The sequence below is a fragment of the Camarhynchus parvulus genome, chromosome 14 (genome assembly GCF_901933205.1).
Source record: "Camarhynchus parvulus chromosome 14, STF_HiC, whole genome shotgun sequence".
Taxonomy (NCBI): Eukaryota; Metazoa; Chordata; class Aves; order Passeriformes; family Thraupidae; genus Camarhynchus; species Camarhynchus parvulus.
In genome coordinates this window covers 4,886,390-4,901,075 of record NC_044584.1, presented here as the reverse complement: position 1 = coordinate 4,901,075, position 14,686 = coordinate 4,886,390, and the positions used below count along the sequence as shown (strand labels likewise).

The 14,686-nt window shown below is 50.4% G+C and overlaps 1 protein-coding gene across 6 annotated transcripts in view; it reads left to right on the top strand.

The window, feature by feature from the left end:
* The window catches only part of TSC2 (TSC complex subunit 2), a 32,893-nt gene extending 18,584 nt beyond the window's left edge, over positions 1–14,309 (top strand). For 3 of the 6 annotated variants that reach the window (XM_030958041.1, XM_030958038.1, XM_030958037.1), the window contains 16 exons: positions 210–374; positions 1,145–1,297; positions 1,443–1,555; positions 2,073–2,294; positions 3,000–3,215; positions 4,754–4,822; positions 6,852–7,012; positions 8,072–8,556; positions 9,449–9,524; positions 9,774–9,860; positions 10,098–10,284; positions 11,108–11,247; positions 11,451–11,529; positions 12,025–12,116; positions 12,380–12,478; positions 13,042–14,309. In XM_030958041.1, the coding sequence (XP_030813901.1) occupies positions 210–374; positions 1,145–1,297; positions 1,443–1,555; positions 2,073–2,294; positions 3,000–3,215; positions 4,754–4,822; positions 6,852–7,012; positions 8,072–8,556; positions 9,449–9,524; positions 9,774–9,860; positions 10,098–10,284; positions 11,108–11,247; positions 11,451–11,529; positions 12,025–12,116; positions 12,380–12,478; positions 13,042–13,209 (2,512 nt within the window). In that variant the 3' untranslated portion in view covers positions 13,210–14,309. The remainder of the gene's footprint in view (positions 1–209; positions 375–1,144; positions 1,298–1,442; positions 1,556–2,072; positions 2,295–2,999; positions 3,216–4,753; positions 4,823–6,851; positions 7,013–8,071; positions 8,557–9,448; positions 9,525–9,773; positions 9,861–10,097; positions 10,285–11,107; positions 11,248–11,450; positions 11,530–12,024; positions 12,117–12,379; positions 12,479–13,041) is intronic. The other 3 variants (XM_030958042.1, XM_030958040.1, XM_030958039.1) reach the window with 1 other exon arrangement.
* Positions 14,310–14,686: the final 377 nt, after the last annotated feature.

Genomic DNA, 14,686 nt, shown 5'->3' with positions numbered 1-14,686 from the left:
CCAGCTGGCCCTGGAGGCTCTCCAGAGAAAATCCACTTGCTGCAAGGACAGCCTGGGAAGCACAGCACAAGGCTGATCCCAAAATCTGTTTCCCAAGGCCTGGGTGTGCTGGCTGGCACGTGCATGCACAGCAGGGGCTGCATCCCACCACCTGTGGGGACAGGGACGTGGTGCCATCTCATCGGGCACCTGGGGGCTTTCTCTTCCAGCCGCATCCAAACGTCCATCACCAGCTCCAGCCTGGGCTCTGCAGATGAAAACTCCATGGCTCAGGCTGATGACAACTTGAAAAACCTGCACCTGGAGCTGACAGAGACCTGCCTGGACATGATGGCTCGATACGTCTTCTCCAACTTCACCGCTGTGCCCAAGAGGTCAGTCAGGGACACACGGGTGGGATTCAGGTTCATGCTTCACTTTCTTGGTGGGAAAATGTTGGGATTCTGGCAGGTTCAGGCTCTGAAGCTTCTCCTCACTGCTAAAATCTCGGCTAAAAAGGAGGAGATGAGGGAAGACTGGAGATGGGAAGGCTGTGGTGAGGTGTCAGGGCCCCTAAAGGGGCTCCAGGAGAGCCAGAGAGGGACTGGGGACAAGGGGTGGAGGGAACAGGACACGGGGAATGGGTTCCTACTGCCAGAGGGCAGGAATAGCTGGGATATTGGGAAGGAATTGTTCACTTTGGGGGTGGTGAGACCCTGGAATGGATTTCCCAGAGGATGCCCCATCCTTGGAAGTGTTCCAGGCCAGTTGAATGGTGCTTGCAGCAGTCTGGGATGGTGGAAGGTGTCCCTGCCATGGCAGGGGGTGGCACTGGATGGACTTTAGGGTTCCTCTCAGCCCAAACCCTTCTGTGGTTCTATCAAATCCACTGGAGAGAAGCCACCTTTGCCTCAGCCAGGGCCTGTCTGGAGGAGATGCTGTGAAGGTGTGGGAGCAGGGCTTTGCTCCACGTCCTTGTAGGATAATCCCCGTGTGCTGCAGCAGCTCATGCATCATCCTGATGGATAACGGGGATGTGGGCAGCCAAGGGGGGTGGCACAAATGGTGGGTACAGAAGGAGAGCAGGCAGCACCTCCTGCATGGGTAATGGCAGCAGCTCTGTTCTCTGCCTCCTGAGAAATGTTCATCCCAAATGTGTTCCCAGGTCTCCCGTGGGGGAGTTTCTGCTGGCTGGAGGAAGGACCAAGACCTGGCTGGTTGGTAACAAGCTGGTGACCATCACTACAAGTGTAGGAACAGGGACAAGGTCCCTGCTTGGCCTGGACTCTGGAGAATTCCAGAGCACCCCAGAATCAAGGTAGGTGTTGTTCCCATTTCTGGAAATCTCCAGCTGACAAAGTCACCTAAACCGCTGCTACATCTTTGTAGCAAAAGAGGAATGTTTTATTTGTCCAGCATGGCTAATTCCTCCCTCAACATCAGCAATTTCTCCTTTCCTACAGCTCAGACCCTGTTTTGCAAGTGAGACAGACCAAGGAGGCTCCAGCCAAGCTGGAATCCCAGCCTGGGCAGCAGGTTTGCAGGAGCTCCCGCAACAGAGTCCGATCCATGTCGGGTGAGTTCCCATCCTGGGCTCTCCCTGCCACAGCTTGAAGGTCTTGGTGCCTCCTGTGTCTGTGCTAATGGGAGATCTGGAGCTCTCTGGTGTTTAATGAGGGCCAGGTAGCAGGACCTGTTGGCTTCAGGTGTGGTGGGGCTCCTCCTGCTTCCCTCTCTTTGCAGGAGAGCTTTGGTGACCACATAATCTGGTTTATAAAGAACAAATGGAACATCAAATTTTCTTCATGGTTTAACCCTGCTGGCAGCTAAGCCTCACCCAGGTGCTCACTTTGTCTCCCACAGGGAGATGGAGAGAATTGGAAGGGGAAAAGTAAGAAAATGTGTGGATTGAGAGAAGAGCAAGTTTTATAATTAAAATGAAATAATAGTAACAATAATAATTGTAATGACAAGGGAAATAAAACCAGTATATTGTGTATGCAGCTGCTAGAAGAGGTTAAAAGCCTCATTCCTGAGATATTTTTGGGGCTAACTAAGCCTGTCTCTCCCTTGGATTGTGTCTGTCCTGCCAGGTGGTCATGCCTTACGTGTTGGTGCCTTAGACAGCTCAGCCTCCCATTTTCCCAGTGGCTCAACTTCCCAAGGGACACAGGGCCCTCCTGCTGCTGCAGCCCGCCCAGAGAAGGCCAGTCCTGCTCCACAGACAGCCCTGCAGAAGGAAAAAGCCAACTTGGCTGCCTATGTGCCACTGCTGACCCAGGGCTGGGCAGAGATCCTGGTGCGCAGGCCCACAGGTGGGTACCTGAGTGTGGGGTGGGATCCTGGGGAGAGACCAGAGCCTGGGGGAAGGAGAAAAATCCATATTTAGTTGTAAATGAATCTGTTCATGGCTTACTGCCTTTTGAAACTGTAGAACCATGGGATGGGTTGGGATGGAAGGGACCTTAAAGTCCACCCAGTGCCACCCCTGCCATGGCAGGGACACCTCTCCTTGTCCCAGGGTGCTCCAAGCCCTGTCCAGCCTGGCCTGGGACACTGCCAGGGATCCAGGGGCAGCCACAAGTCTGGGCAGCTCAGTTGTGTTTGCTCTTAGGGAAGAAATGACAGCGTGTTCAAGGTCAAAATGCTTGAACACCAATGTGTTCCACAAGATTAACAGGAGTTATCTGCTTCAACTGAAAGCTATTTCATGAGAAAATAACTGACCTGGTTAGCCATTCTAATTAACCTGGTGTTAATTAGGACACCTGAGTGTTTTGGATGGCTTTGGGAATCTGCTGTAGCAGTGAGTTACCAGGGGTGGGTTTTGAGGAGCTTGGGGTGAAGTGCAGAGCACTGGGAGTAGCAAATTAATCGAGTCGTCATGCTGAAGAACTGAGCACTTGCTCCATTTGGATTTTTTACTTGCAAATTCCAAAACAATGTGAGCATTTCCAACAGGAGCTGTAAGCTGTGGGAGAGCTGGGAGTACTGACCACTTCCCCCCTTGTCTGGTGCAGGCAACACGAGCTGGCTGATGAGCCTGGAGAACCCGCTGAGCCCCTTCTCCTCTGACATCAACAACATGCCCCTGCAGGAGCTCTCCAACGCCCTGATGGCTGCAGAACGCTTCAAGGAGCACCGGGAGACGGCTCTGTACAAATCCCTGTCCGTGCCCTCCTCCAGCCTGGCCACGGGCACGGCCAAGCCCTCGCTGCTGCAGCGCTCCAACACAGGTGGGGGCTGCTGGCAGGGCGGGACAGCTCCGGGCTCTGCTGGGTCCCTGCAGGGCTGCCAGAGCAGCTGGGAGTGTCAGGGGGGCCAGCACTGAGAAAGGGAGTCAGTTCTTGTCCCTAGAAGTGGAAAATTCCCTTCCTCTTTGCTCCTGCTGGCGCGTGGGGGAACAGGAGGACGGGGGAGTAATGGAGCTGCTTTGGAGGAGTCGTGTGGTTGGTGTGTTCCCCAAATGAAAATGAACAAAGTCATGGATCTGTTCCCTCTCCCACTTGTTTGGGGCTGATCTGGGCATCCCACTTGTGGATGGATCTTTCCATGCAGTGTTTCCATTTCCATTTGTCTTCAGTTTGGGAGTCTGTGTCAGGCACTCAGAGCTGCAGGTTCCTGGGGCATGGCCTGTGCCAGCCCCTGCCAGCCTGGAGGAGTGGGCTGCCTCTGGCTTTTACAGCAGAATGCAAATCCTCTTGGATTTACCCACCTCTGAAAAGGACTGTTCAGCCTGCAGTTGAACCACTCGAGTTTCATTTGCTGGCTCGATTTTAACACAAGGATTTTCACTCTATTTAATGTGGTGCTAGTTCCTCTTAAAAACTTGTTAATGTTGGGAGAGTGGTGTTGACCAACAGCTGCAGTTTTTAAAGCTTTCTGCAGTCCCTGCTCGAGCTCTTACCAGTGATATCCAACACTGGGGTTCTGAGCACTGCAGGCACCATTAGAATTGAGCAGTGGTACCAGCAGACCAGGCTTTGCTGGGGAAAATGGGATGGATTGTCCAGAAATCTGGTAAAAATGCCAGTTTTCAGCTTTCTTTTAAGAGGGCAGGGTGTGTTTTAGTTTTTCAGAACGTATAAACACAAAATTGGAGCCAAAATCAAATTATCACCTCTTACAAACAAACAAATTATTCTCCATAAACACTTTTGTGACTCTAAAAATTTGTGGTATATGGAGCTAAGTGGAGAGCTGAACCCATGCCAGCTGAATGCCACTCCTGTGCCAGTCTGGGAGTCACTTTGGCCCCATCCTTGTTAACCAGACTTGCTGGAGATGGCTGGGCAGTGACTGGAAGAAGTTTTGCTGTGCTGCTGTCATGTGCCTGTTCTGCCCCTTTAGAGGTTAAACCTCTGTGGGTCTTTACCCAGATTTTTCAGACTCTTCTGTGGGTTTGAAAGTGACCTTGTGCAGGTCAGGAAAGGCTCAGCCTGGTTTCCTGTGTGTGCTGGGATACCAGGAAGGGATTTTCTGTTCCTAAGCCTCACAAAATGCATTCTGCAAAGGGAGCAGTTGGAGCCTGCACTGTTGGATGTGTTTATTCCTCCTTATTCGTGTTGAGACCTTGTGCCCTTAAAGTATCCCTTTGGCATCTGGTGAGCTTATCCCAGCTTGTTCTTTCCTTTGTTTCATTTATTTATTTGTTTGTTTTAAACTAGGCTCTTGGTTACATTTTAAACTCTGTGCTTTTTTAATTTTTTTATATTTTTTTCATATAGTCTCTCCTTCCTTTTGATGTAGCTGCTCACTTGATTTCCCTTTGCAGTGGCCTCTTTCTCTTCCATGTACCAGTCCAGTTGTCAAGGGAAGTTGCACAGGAGCATATCCTGGGCAGGTATATTTATATATCTTTAAGGAAAAAACCAACCAAACAGTATTGCCATAGAAGAACACCTCTGATTCATAGAAAATGTATCCCTCATCCCTCATTTTCCCCTTCCATGTCTCCTGTCTGTCCCCAGTCTCATCACTCTCAACAAATGGGATCTTGACTAGCATGAAGAAGTCCAAGCCAGATCCAACATTTGCAAGTGCAGACAGTTCCTCAAAGCAACTTTGCTTTTAGCTGGGGTGGCTTGTGAGTCATGAGGCCAGTGTTAAATGACCTGTCAAAACGTGGCTGGATTAATTAATCCTTCATTTGCAGCTTCATTTTCCAATTGGCTTTGTGTTGTGCCCAGTGGAAAAGCTCCCAGCTGTGAGGAGAGCAGCGTGTGCTGCAGGACAGGCTCCCTTGGAGCTGCTCAGCCCAGAATTGGGCACAGAAAGATAAAAGCAGCTTATAATATGTATATATTTCATATAGGGATAACGTTCAGCCAGCATGGAGCCTGGTTAAGAGCTTTTTAAATAAAAAAGAAATATATTTCAGCAAGAAAACCTGCTAAATTTCACCTTTTAGAAGCTCTATAATAACATAAAATCTTTCTCCACTTCAGTAAAATTTATTTCATAATTAAATGAAGTGGAGATCAAATTACACACCTTATGAGCACAACACCTGCATTGCTTTGATAACCTGCAATGCTTTGTGATTTTAATTAGAGGGTTCAAATGTCTTTCTGCCTCTTTCCTTCACTGGAAAGCTCCCAGCAGAGCAGTGGGGTGTTCTGAGCTGCTGCTGGCTGCTGTCAGAGGCCTCTCAAAGCAACACAAAGCTGCTGCAGTTCAATATTTTTCTGTACTTCCCCCTGTTCCTGTTATTCTCTTCCCACCTAAGGAATAATTAGTGCTTGGGTTGTTTCAAAGCACCAGCAGTCTTGGCAGCGGTGTAGGAGGGGAGCTTGGCAGCACTGGGTATCTGCAGGTGTGTTCTGGCTTGGACAGCTAACCAGATCAGCACGTTGTTTTGGTTCCTTTTGGTTTGTTTTGTATTTTTAGAAGGTTTGTGTGTGCAATGCTAACTATTAATTGCTTCTTTGAAATAACTTTGGTCCTGCGAGCTGAAATCAATCCAGGAAAAGCTGCTTTAGTGATTTTTTTTCTTTGTATATTTTTTTTTAAATTTTGCTGATTTTCTTTATATTTTTTGTGTGTGCTAATTTTTGGTTTTATTACTTTTACTGTTATTATTTTGGAAAACAAATCTTGGCCTTTCAGATTGGTCTTCCAGTCCCTTGTGTGCATAATGGGAAGCCTCCTGTTCTCCAGCCTTTTCCTCAGGACAAAAAGCAAGGCCAGGAGGAGCCTTTGGTCAGACTCATCCCTGTGGTCAGTGCCTGGAGCAGATCCAAGGTTAAATCCTCCACGTAGGCAGGGCTTCCACGGAGCTTTTTTGTCAGTGTGGTTCCACTCCCTGTGTGTCTGAGCAGATGCCACCGGTGCCCCTGTCACCCCTGCTCTCGTCCTTCCACATGTTCAGGGCTGAATTGTTCTGCTTCTCACGAGATGTTCTAGGAAAGCTGCCAAACTGCAAGGAAATGGCTCCTAGGAAAATTTCTCGTCTCCTTGTAGGCCTCAAGGCTCGGGAGCGTTGTATTTCAGTACAAGAAAAGCTCCCTTTGATGTCTCCAGTGAGCTTTTATCCCGTACTTTCCTACATCTCTGTGGTTCCTGTCTGTCCTGGTAACCCACGTCCAAGGTCCCGTTTCCTCATCCCGTGCCCTGTTGTCCATCAGCAACAAATTGGAAAAAACAGCAGCACTTCCTTGGCCCAAGGCAGGCTGTGAGGGAGAGGTGATTTATTCCCTGCAAAAAGGGCAGCCAGGAGAGAGTCTGACGTGCCAAGAGATGCCAGGGCACTCACTGGGCATGGCCTTCCGTTGAGATCCCGTAGGGAAAAGGCTGGTACTTGAGAGGAGAGGAGAGATGGGGGCCCGTCCCCGTGTCCCCTCTCCTCAGCTGCCGTGCCCGTGTCTCCCTAGAATCGGCCGTGGTGCTGGAGGAGGGCAGCCCGGGCGACATGGAGCTCAGGGAGGCCGAGTCCCCCGCCGAGTCCCCCGAGAGCGAGGACGTGGACACCTCGTGTTCTGAGCACGTGCTGAGCGAGGAGAGGTTTGGAAAAGCCCAGGACTCGTACAGCAGGGTAAGGACAGGAGCAGGGGGTGACACCCTGGGTGGGATTGGCCGTGGACTCCCTCATGGCTCCCTCAGAAACTGCTCGCTGATGGCACTGGGGGCATTCAGGGGAAAACCTTGATCCACATTGCTTTGTACTCCTTCCTGCTCACCTTTCCTTGGAAGAGTTGGGGTGCCTTGAGCCTTGCTGCTGTCGGCTTTTATTCTGGCTGTCAGGAAAAGGAGGGAATTGTTCCCCGTGAGGGTGGGCAGGCCCTGGCACAGGGTGCCCAGAGCAGCTGTGGCTGCCATGGATCCCTGGCAGTGCCCAAGGCCAGGTTGGACACTGGGACTTGGAGCAACCATGGTGTGAAAAATGCCAATCACTTTTTTTACAAATTTTAAAAGTTTAATAGTAATAAAATGGTTGTAAAAATAGTAATACAATTAGAGTAATAATAATGTGGACAATTTGAATTAGGACAATATGAGACAATAGAGACAAAGGCACAAGCCTGAAAAAGGACACCCGTTAAAGGATTAACCCTTAAAAACAACAGCCTGTTGCATATTCATACACTTCATACATGATGCATAAATTCCATTCAAGCACAGGATTCTGTCTGGTCATCATCAACTTCTTCCTCTGAATCTTAACAGCGCCTTCGAGGCAGGAAGAAGTTCGTTTCTTTTAATAAGATGGCAATAAATTCTTTTTCTCTGAAAGATTTAGGTGTCCTGTGGCTGCTATATCACTGTGAGTCCTTCCTAAAAAAAAGTATCCTACATAGCATAGTTTCTATTTTAACATTTCTTCATAACCCAAAACTATATTTAACACACTACTTAAGAGAATTAATACAGCATTACTTTGTAACACAACACCTATAATATTCATTTTAATGTTTGCGAAAAGCCAATCGTAAAATACGCATTTTTCAAACATGGGATGAGCATTCAGGTCTGTGCCAACCCAAACCATTCTGGGATTCTCTGATTCCATGAGAACTTAATTATTGTTAAGAAAATATTGTTAATATTTTCTTTTTTTTTTAATTTTAATTTTTTTTCTTTTTTTTTTTCCCAGTCCTCCTCGACGTCCAGCCAGGAGGAGAAGTCGCTGAGGTCGGAGGAGCTGTCGGAGGGCGGGATCCCGATCGGGCGTGAGGAGGGCCGGGCGCTGGAGGAGCTCTCCTTCCAGCCCTCACAGCCCCTCAGCAAGTCCAGCTCCTCCCCGGAGCTGCAGACGCTGCAGGAGGTGCTCAAGGACGCCAACGGGCGGGAGGTGCCGCGGAGGCTGAGCACGGAAGTGAAATCCAAATCGCAGTCGGGGAACCTGGAAGGGGAAGGGCTGGGCGGCTGGCTGGGCCGCGGCGAGGACGGCAGGGCCGCCGGGCAGGGCGCTGGCGCCGCGGCTGCCACCTCGCCCCGCTCGCCCTCGGGCCACCGGCCGCGGGGCTACACCATCTCCGACTCTGCCCCGTCCAGGAGGGGCAAGAGGATCGACAGAGACGCCTTCAAGGGCAGGGCAGCAGCGTCCAACACGGAGAAAGTCCCTGGGATAAACCCCAGGTGGGTGCAGAGCCCCTGAGCTGCTCCATCACGGCTCTTTTGGCGGGGGGGGGGGCTGCACGGCATCCCATTAAAAAATTAATTATGCAAATCATTACCTCTTACAAACAAATTATTCTCCAAAAACGCTTTTGTGACTCTAAAAATTTGTGGTATATGGAGCTAAGTGGAGAGCTGAACCCATGCCACCTGAATGCCACTCCTGTGCCTGTCTGATTAAAGCTCCTCCTTTATTCAGGAGCTGATACAGACCTGTTGAGCACACCACCACTGAATGAACTTAGGAATTAGGAGACAGAGCTCCTAAATGGTGAAAGAAATAGATGGGTAGTTTCCTCCTGTACTTAATGTACTTAATTAGGGGCTGCAGTTTGACCACAGGTTACCCAGAGTTAATTTTGCTGTGAGCTGGGTGGATTACTAGTTTTGCATTTCAAGAAATATGACATGCAAAATTGTAAGAGGAAGGAAAAGAAGGGCTGTAATAGTTGCTTTTTGAACCTGGGATATTGTTAGCTGTCCAGAATTGCATGATGAGACAATTTTCATCTGATTGAGGGCAGGTAAAATGCAAATGTCTGCACAATCATGTGTCTGAGAGCCTAGAAATGTCCCCAGAGCTGTGGAGGGCATTCCTGCTCCTCCATTCCCTGCCTTTGAACAGGGAATTTGTGTAGCTGCTGCTGTTTGACACAGCATTGTTTTTCTGACAGGGGCCTGTTGCAAACTGCAGGTAGTCCAGGCACTCAGAGTGTCTCTAAAAGATTAATAATACCCTGTTAGCATTTTAATTCCTCCCATTTTTCTGCTGTACATAACGTTCTTACCTCCAACAGATCAAAACTGACTTAATTTTTATGGTAACAGACTTCTCCCTCCTTCTCTCCTTCAGCTTTGTGTTTTTACAGTTGTACCACTCCCCCTTCTTTGGTGATGAAAACAACAAACCCCTCTTGTTGCCAAATGAGGTAGGCAAGGAGTTGTATATATCCTTAATTTTTTTAACCTCATAATTTTCTTGGAATGCAGGTGATAATTACAAATATCCAGCTCAGGTGCTGCAGTTTAAAGGTGTTTCCTACCAGCGGTGCCACAGGTGGGAGATCTCTGTGTTGGGGTTGTGGAGGGGATTATTTAAAGTTGGCAGAATGCTGGGATGGTTGGGTTGGGAGGCACCTCCCAGGCTGCTCAGGTGGGGGTCTCTGTTTTGGTTGCAGACATTTGAGAGGTCAGTGCAGCTCCTGGATCAGATCCCATCCTATGACACACACAAGATTGCAGTGCTCTACGTTGGGGAGGGCCAGGTGAGTGTGTGCAGGGGCCTGAATCCTTGTGGGGTGTTGGGAGCCTCTCCAGCTGTGGGGTTCCCCTGCTCCAGCTGTGGGCTTTCCCTGCTCCTGCAGCATTCCTTTTCCTTAATTTCCTGTGCTAAAAATGAAACCCTTCTGTAAGGGCAGTCACCTAATCGCAGGAAGGGGGTCTGGTGCTGGTACAGTGCTGCTGGCACTGAGTGTGACATGTGGCATGTCCCTTTGTCCCAGAGCAACAACGAGATCGCCATCCTGTCCAACGAGCACGGCTCCTACCGCTACACCGAGTTCCTCACGGGCCTGGGCAAGCTCATCGAGCTCAAGGACTGCCAGCCAGACAAGATCTACCTGGGTGGCCTGGACGTTTGTGGGGAGGATGGACAGTTCACCTACTGCTGGCACGATGACATCATGCAAGGTGAGCTGGAAGGATGGTTTGTGTCTCCTCACCTTAACTGACCTGCATCCGCACTGTTTCTTCCCAGGAGAATGTGCTGGGCTCTGATCCCCTCCTCTTCTCTCTGGTAGCTCTGCAAGCCATGTGATAAAGCTCAGGCCGAAACATACCTGCCTTACTTAACAAAAATACATCACACCAGTTTATAATGGTCTGCTCTATAAAACAGTGTGCTCTGTGAAAAGATCTGCTCTGTAAATCTGTGAAATTATCAGCTCTTTAAAGGCTGGCAGAGATTGGTTTGGAGATTTAGCTGCTGTCCCCAGCTGCTGTAAAAGCTGTTCACTGAGGGTGGTGTCAATATTGCTGTGTTTCTCTGAAGAGCATTTTGGAGCAGGGGGTGTCACTGCTGTGGCCATGGCTTGTGTCACTGCAGTGTCCCCCAGCTCCTGCAGCACCAAGCAGAAATCATCCAGGATCCAGCAGGATATGGTGAACTTGTCAGATTTTTCAGCGCAGCTCTGTGCTCATCACATGGAGTCCAGTTCCATGGGGTGGCTGCAGGTCACTCTCTGGGGCTCTGCAGAGCTCAATTAGGATGAGTCCTGGTTTAAGCTCTTTTGCCTCTTTCCTCCCTAACCCAGGGTCTCCTCCCTGTGCTGCTGTGGTCCTTCCTACTGGCTGCTTCACTCCATGCTCCAGTGGGAGCATCCAGTGGGACTGGATTCAGCTGTCACAAATGGGGACAAACCTATTGAGGAGCAGAGTTTGTATTTTTATTACTGGCATGTGACCATTGCTGCTTTCCCAGCCCAGCCTAAGAATGTCTGTGTTCCCTCTCCAGCCATTTTCCACATTGCTACTCTGATGCCCACGAAGGATTTGGATAAATACCGCTGTGACAAGAAGAGGCACCTGGGGAATGATTTTGTTTCCATTGTTTACAATGATTCTGGAGAGGATTTCAAACTGGGCACAATAAAGGTAGGGGATTTTCCTCGTGGGTGTGTTACAGCAGGAGCACAGGGTTGTAACCCTCGTGTGTGTGGGTGTTACCCTAACAGCTGTGTGGGGATTATGGGGGGAGCTGTTGGCTGTGATGGGTTCACTGTTGTGTGTTTATGGCATTCTCAGACCATGATGCTGCCAGGGAAATGTTTCTGACTGGTCCATTGGCTTCTCCTCAGGGGCAGTTCAATTTTGTGCATGTGATCATCACCCCCCTGGACTACGACTGTAACCTGGTGACGCTGCAGTGCCGGAAAGGTGGGAATGAATTCCTCAGCCTTTGCTGTGCTGGGGGTTTGTGCTTTGAAATTAAAACTTCCAGGAGAAACTCTCTGGAACCAGTTTGCCCCATTGGATCTGGGTTTGCCCTGCTCATGTACCCTCTCTGGATTGCGCATGCTGTGTTCAAGCTCAGGACCCAGTGCCAGCAGCAGAGCAGATCCCTCCCTCCAACAGGTCTTGGGAATGCTGGAGGCTTCAGCAGTGCTGGGGCAGGTGTTTTACCAAAGGTGTTTCTGGCTCACACTTGGTTCATGTGAGAGCCCAGTAGGCTCTCCCCAAATCTTTATGGAGCAGCCAGGATTTGAGAGCCAGAGCAGGTTAAACTGCAGAGCAGGTTCTGCTGGAGCGGGAGCTGTGGGGACTTGGTTGATACAATTCCTCAGGTTTATTTGACTTGGATATTTAGTTACTGGCAATCTTTTGCTTCTCAACTGTCTTACCAGAATTTTTTCTTATTTCTTTAAACTAAAGACATGGAGGGTCTGGTGGACACAAGTGTTGCCAAGATCATCTCTGACAAGAATCTGCCCTTCGTGGCCCGTCAGATGGCCCTGCACGCCAATGTGAGTACCCCTAGCTCCCTGAGCTTCCAGCTGCTGCCTTGGCCCATCACCAGCTTCCAAGGAAACAGGCAGGGCCTGCTGAAGCAAAGAAACAACTTTTCTTCTTGACCTTGAAGCCAGAGTTGGCACCTGAGCAGTCCTAACTCAGAGCTGGATTGCAGTTGCTGTCAAACTGCTCTGAAAAATTTGATGAATTTTATTGTTGTGGTTACATTAATGTGGCTCCTCTCTTTCCCTGCTTCTCCTCACCCTTCCCAACCCAGATGGCTTCCCAGGTCCACCACAGCAGATCCAACCCCACGGACACCTACCCCTCCAAATGGATCGCGAGGCTGCGCCACATCAAGAGGCTGCGGCACCGGGTGAGTGCAGCTGCTCTGGGGGGTGGAACTGGGCTTGGCTGAGCCTCTGCCTGCAGCTGAGGCAGGTGAAACCAGCTGTCAGCACTGGCTGAGTGAGAGGAGGGCTGTGTGTACAGAGCTTAGAATCCAGCCGGTCATGGAATCACAGAGTTTGGGTTGGAAGGGACCTTAAGGATCATCCAGTCCAAGTGTGGCAATGTCAAACCGTTTCAGTGGCAGTAAGGGCTTTGGGAAGCTTAATCCTGGAATCCCAGAATCACTGATGTTGGAAAAGCCCTCCAAACCCATTGAGTCCGACCTGTGTCCAATGCCCACCTTGTCCCCAGCCTGGAGATTGCCACGTCCAGGAATTCCTTGGGCACCTCCAGGGCTGGGGACTCCAAACCTCCCTGGACAGCCCCTTCCAGTGCCTGACCCCCCTTTCCATGGGGAAATTCCTGCTGATGTCCCATACCTGGACAGAGTGGCACTGCCACAGTGTCCTGGTAACCTGCCCTGCCCAGATAGAGATTTGGAAGAATTTTGGAGAGAATGGAGCTCACCTGCTCTCCGTTGCCTTTCAGCTCCGTGAAGAAACACAGTACCAGAGCCCTGGCCTTCCCCTGCAGCTGCACCCCTCTGCCCCCACAAAGCCCCCTCCCCAGATCCCCCAGGACCCCCCTCCCAGCTATGAGACGGGCCAGAGGAAGAGGCTGATCTCCTCCGTGGATGACTTCACCGAGTTCGTGTAGGGCTGGGCTCAGGGTGTCCCTGCAGGGACACTGGGGCCATGGAATTGTGTTCCCTGCCTGCTGATCCCTGCACCTGCATGGACACAGGGATTGGGAGGCGCAGCCTGGCTGCTTCTTGCATGTGGACTTGGCACTGAACCTGCCAGGAGCTTTGGGTGCCCCTGAGGACGACACTGGATTCCCAGCACAAGCTCCCAGAGGACCAACCCACTGTGTTTGGTTTGATTTGAGCTGTTTCAAAGCTTCTCTGTTGGGAACTTCCCTGCAGAGCCTTTCTTTGGACTCCTTCCATACCAGCTCCTGGTGGAAGCAGACAAAGGATGATATTCTGCAAATCCTCATGTGAAGCTACAGGAATTGTGGGATTTTTGAAGACTGTACTGGGAATGAAATACGAAGTATTGAAAATCAGTTGCTATTTCTGAGCACCCCAGAATCCCAGCTCCTCCCTGAACCTTGGGGCTGTCAGCACTTGGACTCTTCAAGCTCTGACTCATTCTGCTGCCAGCTCTGGAAAGAGTTAATTTGCATTCTCTCTTGCCCGAATGCTGCTTAAGTTCCCAAGATTTGCCTTCATTTTGGCCATCTGCAGAATTTCCCTGGCTGCAGGAATGCTGGGGTGTCTCACCCTTCCCCATGCACCTGATAAATCCCTTTTTGACTGCTGACAAGTCTTGGGGCATCATCTCCCCAGGAGTTTTGCTTATTCCCTGACAGGGAGGCTCTCAGGGGAGACTGAAGCAGTTCAGTTGGAGCTTCCAGGGCAGGTGGGCACAGCTGGAATGGGACTTGCAGCCCCTCCTGAGGCAAGGAGGGCACCACACACTACACCACCCAACTGGGAGGCACCTCATAAGCTGGACTATACTGTGAGAACTTCATCTCCTGCTTGGTCCATGAGTGGGAAGCGTGGCTGTGGGAATGGCTGCCAGCAGGGAGATGAAGACAAGTGCAATGTGCACAATGTGGGACTGTGAAGGGACAGGTGAGAGGACAGAGGGACAGCCCTCACCTGTGCAGGTGTGTGGGAACACCAGGTGTCCGTTGTGTTCGAGTGTTTATGAGTCATACAGGAAATAAAATATTTGTCTGATCAGTGCGGTCTTGATGTCCTGGGAAAGTTCAATATAAATCCTTCCTCCTATCCTGGTTTAGTTTCCCAGCCTGGTTTGCTCAAGGGATCACCCCCCACCCCTCCCAGTGCTGGACACACGCATTCCTGGCTGTGTTCCAGTCCTGGACTGGGATATTCCCTCTGTGCTGGGGAGGAGACTGTCAGCTTTGTCCTTGTGCCACCCCCAGTGACCACAGGTGAGCTCATTCATTAACACCAGCCCTGATAGGCTGGAGGATTCTAGGAAGTGTCTTGTGCTGTGCAGGAGACCTGAATTAAACTTACGGCTGCAGAGAGAATGAGGGTGGGGTGGAGAGGAGCAGCTGGAGCAGGACAAAACCACCTGAGCCAGGTTTTAGCAGT